At 41.7% G+C, this 17,284-nt stretch overlaps 1 protein-coding gene across 7 annotated transcripts in view; it reads right to left on the bottom strand.

Annotated features, from left to right (window-relative positions):
* The window catches only part of lpcat2.S (lysophosphatidylcholine acyltransferase 2 S homeolog), a 154,180-nt gene that overhangs the window by 22,719 nt on the left and 114,177 nt on the right, over positions 1-17,284 (bottom strand). For all 7 annotated transcript variants that reach the window (XM_018260416.2, XM_018260419.2, XM_041561090.1 and 4 more), the window contains 3 exons: positions 9,095-9,248; positions 5,347-5,445; positions 4,352-4,493 (listed from right to left, as the gene is read on the bottom strand). In XM_018260416.2, the coding sequence (XP_018115905.1) occupies positions 4,352-4,493; positions 5,347-5,445; positions 9,095-9,248 (395 nt within the window). The remainder of the gene's footprint in view (positions 1-4,351; positions 4,494-5,346; positions 5,446-9,094; positions 9,249-17,284) is intronic.

The following is a 17,284-nucleotide window of genomic DNA, read 5'->3' as shown; positions in this document are numbered from 1 at the left end:
TATCTCATTTAGAGCCAGATTCAAATCATTGAAAATTTTTTGTATGGATTCAATTATGACCTGCAAACAACATTTGTACTAGGGATAGGATTGCCACCTAGCAATAGCTGATGGGTTTAGCGTCAGCCTCCCGAAGGTACACTGGAAAATTTTATTTTACCACTACATCCACATTTCAGCATACCCCTTCTGACATGCTTGTGCTTTTAAGATGTGGGAGCAAGCAAAGGTCTTCTCAGTGCTGATTGGACAGTGTGAAACAGTGTGCCATCACAGGAAGGGGAGTAGCTGAACAGGGAAGTTAGATTTTTTTACCGGGAATCTACTAGATGACAATCCTAAGGATAAGGGAATGCTCTTTGGTAAAAGCAGAGATAATAAGAAATATTAAGGGACAAAGATGTAGTTTAAGTTTTAGCTGTCTAATAAAACTAAGAATGAAAGTTGTAAAAAATAAATTGTCGTTGAGAAATATATACATTGCCCCAAGGTGGAAATATCAGGCAATAAGGCTATAATTTCTAGAACAAAATCTAGAACATATCATATAACATCTAGCTACCTGTATTGTAACATTCACTATAGAAATCAACTGAATCAATTTGGATAAAGGCACATTAGGGTACACCCAGAGTGATGAAGTAACTAGTCCAACTTCTTCCCAAGGTCTTGTTTTACGACAAGAGGGAAAGGAAGAAAAACCCATTAAATTATCACAACTACTAGGAGTTCTGAAAGGAATTGCATGTTGTAATTTAAGGGTGGGACACAGGCGGGTGCTGTTGGTAGGTGTCAATCCTATCCCTAGAACAAATGTTGTTTGCAGGATATAGATTCCTGGGAACACTTCTTTGTTCTACGGAAGATTGCCACCTAGCAACAGCAGAAGGGAGAATAGCACATACCATAACCTAAGTTGAGTATTGTGTCCCGGGCTCTTTTAATACAACCATATATACGTGCTACACAAAGTGAGGTTTAACATTAATGTCCGCAATGGATTTCTTAGCTCTATATCCAGCCCTGACTTCATGGATGAAATTTGACACAAAGATGTAGGAGTGTAGCATTAGGGCAGATTTGCAGGCTAGGTCAGCTAGTGCAGCTGTGGTGAAACCTTCTTAGGCTGGTCACCTGATTAAAGGTTTGGCCAATAAATAGAGCTGCTCTCTAGAGCTAATTAGGAAGTAACAAGTGTTACAAGCAGGTCTGGACTGGGAGTCAACGAGGCCTTGCCATTTCATGTATATAGAGGCCCACACACTCACATAACCAGATGATAGTGACTGTCTATTGCATCTTACAGCAGCCCCTCTGGCATCTGCAAGTTTGGTATTATGTTCATGGCAAGAATTTATTATCTAGGCCTTCTTGAAATGGAGCCAATAGCCTTCATCACTTTGAAGTGGAAGGTTGAAAGAAATTGAGCCATTATATTTGTTGGTTAGGCCTGATTACCCAGCTGAGGTGGCTTAAATGTAACGTGCAATTCATTTCTGCATTTCAAGAAAATATGCAAAAAATGCACGTGCATTAAATCATCTTCCTTTATCAGGGAGACATGAAATGACAATGCCAAAGGATTTGTCACAAATAAAGGTATTACATCCTTTAGAGGAATGTTATTTGTCCTGCAAACTCATGCAGAAGATTAGCAGTTTACTTTGTTCACTTGAGCCATTCACATCTTGTCATTGGCTGGACACTTGTGTGAAAGATATCAGAGATCAGAGCGTTTATTTATATCCTTTTTTCACTACAAACTTGCTGTGGACATTTGCAATTTATCCATTCACATAACATTACAGATTCCCAGACAATAAGTTTATGAGTGGAGCCTGCGTCACACTCCTGGGAATCATTGCCTGTAGAGACAGACTTCCTACAGGGTGCAGGGTTACCACTAGAGCAACCCAAATGAGCCTCTTTACCGAGAGTGGAACCTTATGATACTCTTGGTTTAACTCCAAATGGAGAAGAGATATCTTTACATTTAAAGACTCCTTTTTCCATTTTAGGACTACCTCTGTGGGACGGAACCCTCTTCAGGGCAGTCAAATGAGGAGAAAATAAAGCAGAGTCTAACATCACTATTTTTCCTCATGTTTAGAATATAAAGGAGATTACACCTTCTGTTTTTTTTATGTTATTTGGAAGGAAACTGAAGTGGAAGCGCCATGGAGTTTGTAGCAGAATAAGAAACTGCATCCACCATGAAGGCTGTGGTAAAAAAATCTAACTTCCTCATTCAGCTACTCCCCTTCTGCTCCACATTGTCCAATCAGCACTGAGCAGACCTGTGTTTGCTCCCACATCTTTAAGGCGCAAGCATGTCAGAAGGGGAATGCTGAAACGTGGATGTAGTGGTAAAATAACTTTCTCCAGTGTATGTTCGGGAGGCTACCGCTAAACCCATCAGCAGTTGCTAGTTGGCAATCTCCCATAGAACAAAATATGTTTCTCCTAATACATTTCCAGTTTTTACTATAGATTTCAATAGAGTTTCCATGTGAAAAACAGTGAAAACAGCAAGTTATTTCATTCAAATGTTAACTGTACATGGTTTTAACTATGCATTTTTAAAGCTTGCTTAAAGGTGAAGATGAACACATCTAAAAACTATCAGAATGGACGGTGTTCGAGTTTCATGTCTGCATGCTTTTTCAAGAGATATGACAAAAAGGGTTTTTCCCCCTAAAAATATTTTCTTCGTATCTCTTGAAAAAGAACGCAGGTGTCAAAAGTGTAGAGAATTCAAAGTTGGTTCAAGATCGAAAAGACTAAATTTGATGTCTGGTAATAATCTGGGAAAAATTATATAATAATATTATTTGATAATAATAACTGGAAAAAAATAGAACTGAATTAGGAGATTTTTTTTCTCCTAAAATTAAATCTGTTCCATGAGATTTCACATGATAAACCATGAGAACCTTTTTTCCCTGAATTGAATCTGGCCGATTGTGTCTTGATGGAGTACTGTTTTTCATTTAATTATATGTTTATTCTTTTTTATTTCTTTCACCGTTTGATCAAAAGCAGCTCTGGCAGTATTAATTAATTAGGTAATTCAATTGTGTAGCGCGAGTTTAGCATCATACTTTAGAATATAAATACTATAACAAGTGTTGTAATGCAGGAATAAGAAAGGCAAAGATGGAAAGTGAGGAACTATTAGCTTTGCAGGCAAATACTAATCCCCACATTTAAAAAAAATGCAGATTGAGACAGTGCCTCCATTAAATAATGGAAATAGTGTGAACATAAAGGAATTAGAACAACAAAAGGTACTTAATTAACCCAATTCTTCAGTGTATATGGTGCAAGACTCAAAGTTTGAAGACCCACTTGATAGAAGTACACAGTACAGGTCAATCAAGTCAGTGGTTCATACAGGAAATGGTATTTAAAGAAGAAGGAAAGCTACAGATGTTTTTTTTATCACCAATAGATTAGCCACAATAGTGCAAGCTATAACACTATTTATTCTGCAGAATGCTTTACCATACCTGAGTAGACAGCTCTAGAAGCTGCCATATTAGCTGCAATATTAGCTTGGGGTAACGTCACTTCCTGCCTGAGTCTCTCCCTGCTTTCTCATAGCTCTGGGCTCAGATTACAGCAGGGCATGTTCATGACCTGCCCTGGAGGTTTAAACTGAATACAGGAAGTCTGATACAGAAGCCCATTTATACACAATAGAAGGAAAGAAATTATGTGTTTCTTTTGACAGAGGACTCAGAGCAGCATTACTTTGAGGGTTTACTGGTGTTTTATATAGACCTTTCTGATAAAGTTTATTAATTTTAGCCTTTCCTTCTCCTTTAAAGGATTACTCAGTTAATGTAAACACAGCACCAGGGCTTGATTAAATTCACTCTAGAACACTTAAAGAGCATAGTTTGCTTTTAGCCAGGCAACGTTTTCTTTGGTATGGTGTATGTGAATTCTAGAAAAGCTAATTTAATTATATGAAAGTTATTTGAAAGTTATTTGAAAGTTTGTTAAGGTATAATGCAATGTTATGACTATAAGTGTGTAAAATAAATTAATTGTTTAATTTGATGAATAAGTAGAACCTTGTATAGTGGGTTTGCAATAGATGTAATGTATTTGGATTTTGCCAAAGCATACTGTGCCGCATAAATGACTGCTTTCTAAACTAAGGTTTGTTGGTCTTGGCACATGGATAGGAAACTGGCTAATAGATCATGTACAGATCATGGTGTCAAAGTTTCATTCTCTAATTGGGATAGGGTTGTCAGGGGATGTATATGAAGATAGATATATAGAACAGAAACACAAAGAGATTGATTTATTTCTTAAGAAATGTAAACAATTCCTATCTTACCATAAGATATCTTTCCTGAATTGTCAGCATCCATATCTCTGAAAAGTTTAGAAACATCTAGATCAGGGACACCCAAGGAGGACTGTAATAAGGAACTGAACTCAACCTCTGTAATGCTTTCATCTTCATCCACATCAAATAGCTGGAATCAAAAGTAATGTGCAGCTGTTTAAAGTTACAGTTAAGAGCTAATATGTACAGTGCAAAACTGTAATTTAATATTAATGGTTACACTTATAATCATTAGTCACTTCTGTTAGCATTTATTTATACTAAGAATAAATACATACTTTGCTGTTAGTGGTGTGAATTTCTAATTTTTCTGGCCTTACAGCTTGTTGCATCAGTCTAGAATTAAATCATTACTAACTACAACTTTTTTTATCTGCACAGCATGTATGCATTATATACAGGGATTCTTCCTGTACATTAGTGATGGGTGAATAAATTTGCCGGGCGAAAATATGCAGGTGAAAATTCGCTGGTGTCAGTTTCCGGTTTTCACGATTTTTACGTGAAAACTTTCAAACTGCTCGATTTTTTCGTGAAAATGGTCCAATTGCTCTATTTTTTGTGATAACGTTAGAATTGCTAGATTTTTAGTGAAAACGTTCAAATTGCTCGATTTTAGCGAAACCATTTGAATTGCTAGAATTTTTTGTGAAAACGTTCGAATTGCAAAATTTCACAATTTTTTCATGAAAGCATTAGAATTTCACGATTTTTTGTGAACTTTTCGATTTCATGATTTGGCGAGAATTTTTCGCAGTTTCGTGAATCTGCAGGGAAATTCGTGAACTTTTCGGCGAACCGAAATGGGAGAAATTCGCCCATCAGTACTGTACATGTATTATCATTAAAATAGTAGGTTAAATAATCATTAATCTAATAACATTATACATTCCTCTTCCCTTTTAACTTACTCACAGACATGTTTACAGTACACCACCAAAGCAACTTCCTGCCAGTGGTAGCCCTATCTTGTTAACCCTTACCTTAAATGCCATTTTAATTGTTTCCTCTGTGTTAGCAGGATTGCAAAGGATGGCCATACCGATGACATACTCTCTGAAGTCTATAGTGCCATCTTTGTTCTGTAAAGAATAATAATTTATACAGGAATTGGAACATTCACCTTTTATCTCAGTGCGTGTGGTAATAAGAGATAATACTAGTCAACTTAAGCTAACTTACGGTTAATTTACTAAAATAGGACAAAGATGCATAGCTACCAATCTGCAATTTTTGGTCAAGATAAATAAAACTTCAGTCAAGCTTTACTGCTGTACTGCAAATTGGAGTGATATAACCCCTCTCCCCCCCCCCCCCGCAGCTCATCAGCAGCCTATCAGCAGAACAATGGGAAGGTAACCAGATAGCAGCTCCCTAACACAAGACAACAGCTGCCTGGTAGATCTAAGAACAGCACTCAATAGTAAAATCCAAGTCCCATTGCGACACATTCAGTTACATTGTGTAGGGGAAACAACAGCCTGCAAGAAAGCAGTTCCATCCTAAAGTGCTGGCTCTTGCTGAAAGCACAAAAAATACACTTGCTGGTTCAGGAATTCAATTTTATATGAGTGAATTAATTGCAGCATAAACAGTGTAATTTAAAAATAAAAACTACATCATAAAAATATTAACAGAATCCCTTAAAGATTCTGTCTGGGATGACACACTGTTTTTGCATACATCTTTTCACTGTAACCTCAAAAAACATGTGTAAAATTTTAAAATACATTGTGTGTGGGGAATATTTATAAAGTATTAGAATAGTAAATGTAGTAGTAGGCTGGTTATAAAAAGCATACATCTGTGGTAATTACTGATTACCAATCAAACTTTTAGATTTTTATCGGCAATCAATATAAAAACATTAAACTGACATTTCTTTTAGCTTTCTATTAGTTTTCAGGTTGGAAAATGAACTTCAAGCACATATTCCAGGAGGGGAATTTCACAAAAGATGTGTTAAGATTAATTTAAAATTAATCTGAACAGATGTATTCATTATTTGAGATTTTGGATGGAGAGTTGGAGACCATTTGCTTTGCCATCAGACCAGTGGGCATGGCATGGTGGCCTTAACCATAAAGCATGCTAACATTCATGACTCCATCTGGCCGGGACACCACATGACGCACCTTTCTAAACAAATAAAAATTAATAGTATATCCATTCAGGCAAATTCAGGTCCAAATTATTGGCTTCCTAATGGATGTTTTATGACTCCAGGGGACACACATTACCCCTTATTATTATAGATGATTTTTTGGTGAGACCAGACTTGCTGGATGCACAAACACCTGAACATTACTGTCAAGACCCTGGAAAGTTTCAGGGGGTACAATTAACACAAATAGATCTTGCTTGATGCACAGTCAGGTCAGTTCCTAGGTTTCTTTTTCAACAACAGATCCCAGAGAGTGATCTTTCCCCTTGAATAACAAGACAGGATCAGATGTCTGGCACCAAATCTTAGCCAAGCCCAGGACACATCAGTTTGTTGTTAAATGCAGGTTCTAGGTCAAATGTTAGTGGCAATACTGGTGGTGCTGCATTTTGCAGAATTGGGGAAGAGGTCCTGAATCAGAGAATGTTGCTTAATAATGTCACTAGATCACATGGCTCCTTGGTTCCAATGGCCTTTAGCTTCCTGTGACTTTAAATTTGTGCTGAGGACACTGCAGGAACTGCCATTCAAGCCTTAAAGGGATCCTGTCATTGGAAAACATGTTTTTTTCAAAATGCATCAGTTAATAGTGCTACTCCAGCAGAATTCTGCACTGAAATCCATTTCTCAAAAGAGCAAACAGATTTTTTTATATTCAATTTTGAAATCTGACATGGGGCTAGACATTTTGTCAATTTCCAAGCTGCCCCTGGTCATGTGACTTGTGCCTGCACTTTAGGAGAGAAATGCTTTCTGGCAGGCTGCTGTTTTTCCTTCTCAATGTAATTGAAGGAGTCTCAATGGGACATGGGTTTTTACTATTGAGTGTTTTTCTTAGATCTACCAGGCAGCTGTTATCTTGTGTTAGGGAGCTGTTATCTGGTTACCTTCCTATTGTTCTTTTGTTTGGCAGCTGGGGGGGAAAAGGGAGGGGGTGATATCACTCCAACTTGCAGTACAGCAGTAAAGAGTGATTGAAGTTTATTAGAGCACAAGTCACATGATTTGAGGCAGCTGGGAAATTGACAATATGTCTAGCCCCATGTCAGAATTCAAAATCGAATATAAAAAAATCTGTTTGCTTTTTTGAGAAATGGATTTCAGTGCAGAATTCTGCTGGAGCAGCATTATTGACTGATTCATTTTGGAAAAAAATGTTTTTCCCATGACAGTATCCCTTTAAGGAATGATTAAGCTGAATTTTGACTCAAGAGATCATCTTTTTAATTACAATTTCATCAGCCAAACCCTTGTCTGAACTAGGAGCTCTTTTGGTTTCAACACCTTATACAGTGTTTCACGCTGATAAAGTAGCTGGATCCAAGAGATGATTAAGCAGGTATATTTAACCCCCCCCATGCAAGGTTCAAGCTTATTACAGTAGAGCACTGAGTACCATTTTAATGTGGTCGCCTCTACGGAGGTGAATTTTTGACAGAAATGTCCTGTAGTTTTTTTTTGCTGTGGACTAAGTTATACTGAGTCAGTGTTCTTGATTCTCGCTTCCCTTGTTAATCTTTGGTGTTTTTCCTAGATTCCTGTGTCCCCCAAATACTAACTAAAGGAGATTTTTATAAAATGTAACTTCAAATCTCATTCTCTCTAGTCACTTGGGGACACAGGAACACCCTTCCTTTAAAGTCGGGGGAGGAGTTGTTCTGTTTCTTCAGTGTTCTGCCTCCTTGAAAGAGGAGTTTAACCCTATTTTCGTTAATCTCCTAAGTGACAAGACAGATTTAGAGGTAAGTTTTTCAAAAATCTCCTTTTCTTGCTACAATTTCACTTTACAAGAGGGAGGAAGGGTGGGTTTTAAGGGCAAGTGCAACAGTGCAGAGGCCTGTGGCTATTTGATCACTGCGTGTGGCACTGTGAATGCACCCTAGTGTGTTTGGAGTTGAAACACTTTACATTTAAATTTCAAATAAAGATAACGCAGCCTTTGCTAACAGATACGGTATACACCATAGCAGAATCAACACAGAATATAATTCTTAACTTGCCTAAATTTTGCTTGGGGTAGATGGAAGTAGCTTAACACAGAGTATGGGGCACGTGTAGGTAGGCTCAATGTATAGATCAAAGAATGATTGGGTGAGCTAAGGCTGTAGTCTCTATATGTTGGGAGGTATGGTAAAGAGGATGGTAAGTACAACATGCAGTGGAAATTGCACTGAAGTTTGGGTGATGAAAACAACCCAGCAGCAGAAACAACAGGCAAAGGGAAAGAGGTGGGAGATAAAAATAAAAAACACTTCAAGCGGTTTTGAAAATTAGTAAAATATTCCTCGATGCAAAAAAAGAACAAGTTACTGGTCTCTTACATAGGAATCACTATCCAAGCCAGAATATGTACCTCATATTTACAACAGCACAGTAGGTTACCTTATACTGAATAATTGCATTTTAGCATTATTTTGTCTACAATGTGTTACCTATAGTTAATTTACCAACTTTTTAGATGACTAGTGTTCATGGAATAGTCACTGGAAGATGTGAAGAGTATTCAAATTAAATAAAAAATGTCTGTAATGTGCAGAGATTAGTTTTACAATAGTAATTATACCTACCCTGTCAAACAATGAAAACAGCTCTTGCAGAACATCAGACACCGGAAGTTTTAGATGACGAGCAAACTCCTCAATACCAATTCTTCCTCCTTTGCATGATCCTGCGATGGAAGCAAATATCTCCAATTGTTTTCTGATGTTGTCCCACTTTAGGCTAAAATTTAACAGGTATCAGTCATCAGAATTTCTAGCAACAGATCATCGTATAGTTACTATGATATTAAGTAATTTTGAAATAGGTTTTAAAGAATAGAAATCATAAACACAACAAATACTTTATCCTGCCAACGCCATCGGCCCCCACTTTGTCCTTTGTTCAAATTAAAAGTACATTATTTTCTCAATTAAAAAATAGGAGTTGGGTTTCTATATACTAATTTTGTAGAATTTACTCCAGAACAACTCTGAAAACACATTCAGATGGTAAAGTGTATTGCAGCAAGAAAAATTAAATATAAAATAATCTTTTATGGGGGGTATTTAATAAAACTTTTTTTACTAATAATAAAAAAACTAGACCAAACTCCCCTTGATTTTCAAATAAATCTGATTGTGGGATTTGATGGAAAAAGTTGTGACAAAATCATTGGACTTTTTTAAATTGTCACCCGCAAAACTCGACTTTATTGAATTGTTGCCTCGACAACTTAAATTTATCGGATTATCAAATGAAAACCAACCTCAAACATACTGAAACTATCAAGAATCATGAAGGCAAAAACATCTGCCAATTGGAACGGGACCATCTGCCATTGACTTCTACATAATTTCAACAGGTTTAAGATGGAGTATTTTTGGATTCTGATTTTAGCAGCTTGAGAACATATTAAATTTTAAAAAATTAGCATTGTTTTCCCCTCTAAAAATTCTGATTTTTTTCCCCTCTTTAAAACTCAACCAGAAAATTTTCATAAATAGGCCCCTAAATATGTAATAGTAAAACAATGAAGCAGGATGGGCTGGGACCCTTAATGTCAGAATGGGGTCAGTTTTTTGATGAGAACAGCGAAAAAGCAGAGATTCTGAACTGTCATTTTTGGTCGGTCTACATAAATGAGGAAACAACTAATGAAGGTCCCAATTCCAATGATGCATGGTTCATGCAAGAGGATATAAATAGACTAGAACATGTAAAGATAAACAAAGGTCCAGGATGAAGTGCCCAGCTATGGGGCATGAAACGCGTTAGAATTGTACATCCTCCACTGTTATCCTTCTATGTGTGAATAAAGCCGAATCTTGATGCTAATTGTACCGGATTCCTGATATTCTTGATCAGCGCCTTGACAGTGGTCTGTGGTCCTGCCAGCCCAGTCTGACCCTGAGCCATGTAACTGATGCTCTTCAGGAGGAGGTTTATTATTGACATTTTTTCTGTTACTTATATAGTGCTGACCAGGGGCGATCCTGGCCCCTCCGCCGCCTGAGGCAGCAGCAGTTTCCGCCACCCCCCCTCCCCCATGTGCTTACCTTTTTGAGCCTGAGGGGGTCCACGAGGGTGGCAGAGAGGGCCAAAGAGCCTAACTGCGCTCTCTGTGCTAGAAGAGCCAAAAATTTGGCTCTTAAAGTATTTTTGCTGCCCCTGGTACCTAGCGGGGTGCTGCCGCCTAAGGCCTCAACTGGCCTCATTGGCGAAGCGCCCCTGGTGCTGACACAATTCCGCCACACTTTAAACAGATACATCATTCACATCAGTCCAGTAAGTATTGAAGATTTTAACACAAGGTACAAACCACCGGTACGCCTCAATAGGAAGGACATTTAATACTGGTACCATATTGAACAAATGACATGTGGTCCTCCTTATCCTTAATAGTACCCTCAACCAAATCTCCTCCCCCATTTTCCCATCCTTTGCCCACTATCGCATCTAGCCTGTCTTCCACTGAATCTTTTACTGAACCCTTGTTTAAAATCTCCTCCAGCCCTTTAGCCAACTTATCTCCCAAAACAGCTGTACCATCATCATTGAGGTGCAGCCCATCTCTATCAAAGAGCCTGTAGCCAACTGAGAAATCAGCCCAGTTCTCCAAAAACCCAAAACCCTCCTCCCTACACCAATCTCTCAGCCACGAATTAAGCTCCCGTCGTCTTCTTAGCATTGCTCGTGGCACAGGTAATATCTCGCCCTCAACTTTACACCTAATTTTTTAACATTGTTCTTGAGAACTTCACCACCTCCTTTAACTTGGTCATTGGTACCTATGTGTATCAAGACCGCTGGGCCTTCCCCAGCACCTCCCAATAATCTGTCCACTTGTTCCACCACATGCCAAATCCTAGCACCAGGCAAGCAGCAGACTGTTCGGCATGAAAGGTCCTTATGGCAGATTACCTTATCCACCTTTCTAATAATTGAATCCCCTATAACCTACCTTTCCTGCCTTGCACTCCCCCACCACCCGTATTAGAGCCACTGCCTCTCAGGGTGCTCTGAGAGTCAGCCTGCTCCATACACCTGTAGGGATGTGAAAATCTTAGACACCCTTACACTTTACAGACAGGCACATCCCTAGTAATATGGACACCTTAGTGGGTCCTTATGGGGACCTTGTGCTTATGTAACCCCTGCAGTTCACACAGTGTACACTAGTGGCACTGTGCCAGAGTATAAAAGGTTTAGGAACCATGTGCTCTGGGTCCATTGCTTTAGCCCAACCAAGCAGGAAGGGAATGGGTAGTGCTGACCCTAGGCGCCTTGGCCCTAGTAATTAGACAGCTATACTCATTTTATAGATCGCTCTAGGAGTGATAGAGACGTTAATTAGTTGAGCAGCTCAAGGCTCCGACGAGGAGATTAGAGGGATTAAGATCCCAGGGTATTACTGACCCAGAGTAAGGAACCAAGTGTTGAGATAGGGATGTCAGGAGTTCCCCTAGTCTGCCACTGGAAGATATCCTGAAAAACGGGCAATACCCATCGCATGCTGTCAACTTACTCTCTGCTGTATATTCCCTAGCCTGTGGGGATTCAGCCTATATGTGCTGTGAGTATACGCTTCCCTTATGCTGCTGTGTATGTTCTATACTCCATTGTGGATCAATGTGCTAAATGATCTCTGTGCTATTGTTCAATAAATATTGTTCTTGGTTCAACTGTTAAAGAACTACTGGCGCCCATCATTATCGCATCAGGTTACAGTTACACTATACCCTTGCCTCCACCCCGCTGCGAGGGCTTACCCCTGAGAAAGAGAGCTCATCGGTGGTCTTAGCCCACCAAGGAAAGTAGCTAAACTGTCCTAGCACAAGTCAGTTTACTATAGCACTACATTTTGGCGCCCACGTGGGGCTCTTAAAGGGTTTAACTGTAACATCGCACGCGGCCTAGTGTGACAGGCACTGCCTGTGCAGACTCAGTAGGAAAAAGGCACCTAGGCGGGGAAAATCTGTAGTTCTTATTCCCCGAGCGGTGTGCCTACTGATTATATTGTGAGCGTGTATCCCTCACACATTTCAGTCACAGCAAAAGCATAATGGCTCACCTGTCTGAAGCTGCCTTGTGGGACTGGTCCTTAGAAATGGGAGCGGATCCTGACAACACGTTTGTAGTGGATAATGTCCCAGAGGGGTGCCCTATAGAGGTTGTGAATCATTCCTTAAGGGACAACCCCATATTTAATGCTTTTGAATATGTTGCACAAGAACCCTCTGATGAGAAAGGATTTGTCCGGGTCTTGTATTGGGTCCCTGCCGAACCTAGCAGTGACACATGGCCTTCCAAGGTGTACCCTATGGGAGTCTCTGCAGAGGGGTGTCCGTGCCGGTATCAGAGCCTGCCTAAGTCTGCCCAGCCTATAAGCAGTCCCCCTCCTCTGTCATTGCTTAATTTGACTTCTGAGTGTGAGGATCCGATGATAGATGAATCTTACTATTGCTCCAGCCTATGGGAAGAGAAAAAGGGCTGTAGTATCAAGGACTCAGAGTACGCTGAAATTAAAATGTCTACCCCTGGGCTAAATCCATTCCTAGCTGCTGATGCCATAGACTTTAATGACTTTATGCTAGCTGAGGAATCTGTTTGTTTGGCCCTGGGAACAGAACCATTGGTGGACAGTTGCCCTATGACACCACCACCTTCACCGCCACCTATACCACCTCGTGTAGGAAAAGTTGCTGTGAAGGAATTTTGTGTCGCGCAACCTCCAGTGCCAACGCCCTGCCCTGCATGGGTTAAGAAGGGAAACACGCGAAAAAGTAGAAAAGGGTGTACCAGATTATCCCAAGGGGGTGTTACCCGAGCCATGGCGCGACGTCCCACCCTGGAGGATAGTACCGCTGCCATATTGAGTTTGGTTTCCATGCTGTTAGACTCGGCTGAGTCAGATAGGTGTGTTGAGGAACCAATTGCTGAGTGCGTTGCCGAACCGCTTGTTGAGCCTGTGGCTGAACCTGCTATTGAACCGGAGGTTCCGGAGCCTACCATGGAGCCTCTGCCCTGTGATACTACCCGGGTGGAGCCCGAGCGGCAGTATGTATACCAGGGTACCTTTACCCCGAGCGAAAGGGGAATGATGATTCTGGCCTGTGGCGTGTGTGATATGGAAGCGCCCAACGCCTTGGAGGACCCGGATGGCGTGTGTTCGCAATGCGAGGCCCACTTATGGATGGGACCATTCAACCGGGCTGATCAACCTCCATTGGTGGAGAAGATACGGGACAAGGTGAGCGGCAAAACTATTCTTGTCTACCAAGAGATAGAGGAGGCCCCGGGGGTGTCAGCGGCTGCGGCCCCCGCACCCGAACTTGTCCCAGAGAAGGTCCCAGAGCCCGCGCTAGAGCCGGTCTTTGTACCCGTACCCAAAGCCGTACTAGATGAGTCACCCGGTGAGTCTACGCTCACTTCAGCTTGTGCCTCCCCAACCGAAGTGGTTCCGCTTGAGGGAGATGTGCCCGTGACCGTGGCTGAGGTCAGTGAAACAACCCCGTCGGCTGGACGGCAGATGTGTGCTCCACTACCCCTTCATTGAAGCCTGAGGGCTTGTGTGATGTTTTGATGGCCATGATGCCCACACCTTTGGTTGTGTCTACCGCAGTGTTGGATGCACCAGGGGGAGAAGTGTGTACCCCTTCTGCTATAGGGGCCCCCATTTGTTGTGTGCCTGCACCAGAACCGCTACTAGAAGATTGTCTGGAAAGGGCATGGCACGCGCCTGAAGTTGATGTGGCCTGCAGGCCTGACGCTGTTTCTATATCCTCGGAGGAGGAATACTTTCAGCATGCTTCTAATTCTGGAACAGAGAACCCGCTGGTTGAATCTCCAGTTTCCAAAACTCCTATGGTTGTTCCAGGAGCTGCCGCTCCTCATGTGAGGTCTAATTCTTCTGAGTCAAAGTCTTCATCCCGCAAAGTGTTGCTCAGTGATTCGAAGCCTTGTGGGGATTTGACTGTCAAAATCTTTACAGCTATTGCTGTTCCTACTCCAACTCCAGTCATAGGCCATGACGTGGACTGGAGAAAGTTTTCCTTTAACCGATTGGGGCCGATTGCACCCATAGCACCCTCCATTCGAGACCCTCCAATATTGGAGGATGATGAGGATCTGCTGGATAAGTTGATGTCATCCAGTGTGAACAGTGCTGATGAATCCATACTGGAAGTTCCTGCACAGATTCGGTGCCAAAGTAAAAGGTCTGCGGTGAGTGAGCCGACCAAACCCGTATGCCCCAAAGTGATTGTGCCTCAAACTCCTAGCGAGCCAGGAGAGAGCACGCAGATGGCTGAGCTGTACCACTATGAGAGGGAAAAGAATTTGCTGGCTGCTATTCCCAAGCCTAAGGACGACAATCCCTTAGGACCAGTTCCAGGATGGGAAGAATATGAGGAGACTCCAGAAGCTGAGCATGGTCCAGGCCCTCCTACAGACGTGCCTCGCAGCTTTATTGCTCCTCCTATCATAGGCCCCGAGGAGGAAAAAGATTTCTGGGTGCTGCCAGGACGGGCAGATCCGAATGTGTTTACTTCTGTCTCCAGAGTGCAGAGAGTAATCAACTTCCATGTCCATCGGACATGGGGTTACTTTATGCCCTATGCTCGTCTGTGGGTGTACGAAAAGGTGGCTGCATCTTACGAGAATTGGCTAATCGATGAGATCCTATGAAAGGAGAAGATGCACCATAGTTGCCTCACAAACCCCGACAAGGATTGGCAATACCTGCGCTCCATTGAGAAAGAGTGGTGGTATGGCCGCACCATTCTTCAAAATGCTGTGAAGAGCTGTGGAAAGTACAACCCCACCAAGTATTTCAACCTAGAAGTCTATTTGGGAGATGGACAATGGGTGGACAAACCCCATCCCAAATACTACATTCCCTACGAAGACACCAAGGCCAGGTTTCTTCATATGATCTGAGTCTACTGGTGGGTGGTGGTTTGTTTTTCCACTGATGATGCTCCATTGGGAGTGTGTTCTGGTTACATTTTTCCTGTGCCTCCAAAGTCACTGAACTTTCTTCAGGGAAGGATTTTTCTTCTTTTACTCCTCCTGGAGTTAGGTCCAAGGACTGTTTAGTTAACACCTGCCCGTTGGTAGTATCATCCAATTTTCCCTTTTACCCTCCTAAGTGCATTTGAAAAAGGACTGTGGGTTCGACTATTTGATGGACTTGAATACTGATGTGTTTGAAATGCAGTATTTCTAACTTGTACTTCCTTTTGCAGGTGTTTACTGATAAAGTTTACTTGCCCATGAATGAAACTGTTGCTATTAATATGTTTCTTTCCAGCTATGCCATTGTACCTGGGTTACTCAGGAGAGTTACCCCGAAGAGGTTATAAGGTAATGGATAATAGAAATGCAATACATATAGCTACAGTAAGTGCAATGTATTTTTGGTCTCTGAAAAGGTTTCTTGCATGATATGCCTTAACTGCTATATTATCAGTATTTGCTCTTTGAAAGGTTCCTTGCCGGGACGGAAGGAATTCACCAGGGGGAGAATGTAGGGATGTGAAAATCTTAGACACCCTTACACTTTACAGACAGGCACATCCCTAGTAATATGGACACCTTAGTGGGTCCTTATGGGGACCTTGTGCTTATGTAACCCCTGCAGTTCACACAGTGTACACTAGTGGCACTGTGCCAGAGTATAAAAGGTTTAGGAACCATGTGCTCTGGGTCTGTATATTCCCTAGCCTGTGGGGATTCAGCCTATACGTGCTGTGAGTATACGCTTCCTTTATGCTGCTGTGTATGTTCTATACTCCATTGTGGATCAATGTGCTAAATGATCTCTGTGCTATTGTTCAATAAATATTGTTCTTGGTTCAACTGTTAAAGAACTACTGGTGCCCATCATTGTGCTATCGCATCAGGTTACAGTTACACTATACCCTTGCCTCCACCCCGCTGCGAGGGCTTACCCCTGAGAAAGAGAGCTCATCGGTGGTCTCAGCCCACCAAGGAAAGTAGCTAAACTGTCCTAGCACAAGTCAGTTTACTATAGCGCTACACAAGTTCAGAACTTTCCTCCCCAGCATCGTCAGCCAAAATGGCGAATCTGTTGTTTTGGACAAGCTGTGGACCAGCCCCACTACCCTTCTGTCCCCTACTTCTCCTCCTAACTGTAACAAACATTCCTCCCTTAGCCTCCACTGCCCCTTCTCCTCCCCCCACTACACTGGCCCCTGCCAGTGGTTGCTCTGCGAGCCTCCTTTCCTCCCCCACGTTTGCTGCTGCCCTCAGTGCTGCAAGTTCACCTCTTAGAGTCTGTAGTTCAGATTCCAAGATGAAAATCCACTCACATGTAAATACTGCATGGAACTGCTGCTCCAACACCACATACATGTGACAAGACACACAGTGAGTAATACCAGCAAACCCACTTGCACTCATACTGAACCCCCCCCCGTGGAGAGAAAACCATGTATTCAGAAAATCTCCTTGCTGTTGTGACCTATGGCTCGACTGACCTTTGCTTGAACTCTGCCTGATTTGACGACTGCATAATATTCAGACTTCTGCTGCTCCTTCTACCTCTGCCAATATGTATGCACCGCCCACCACTTCTGTCACTACCACTGTGAACTCCAACTCTCTCTGCCCAAAATGTTTACTGTGACAGAAAGACTTTTAAGACTTTAATTAACATTTGCATGTTGCTGCTTACACGGAAGCCTCACTACAATCCCACTGAGCAAGTTACTGTCAGGATGATTGTATCTCTGCTTCAGGGTGAACCTCAGTCC

Source organism: Xenopus laevis, chromosome 4S, assembly GCF_017654675.1.
Source record: "Xenopus laevis strain J_2021 chromosome 4S, Xenopus_laevis_v10.1, whole genome shotgun sequence".
NCBI classification, from domain to species: Eukaryota; Metazoa; Chordata; class Amphibia; order Anura; family Pipidae; genus Xenopus; species Xenopus laevis.
Note: the sequence above shows the minus strand (reverse complement) of the source record. Positions and strands in the feature narration are given on the sequence as shown.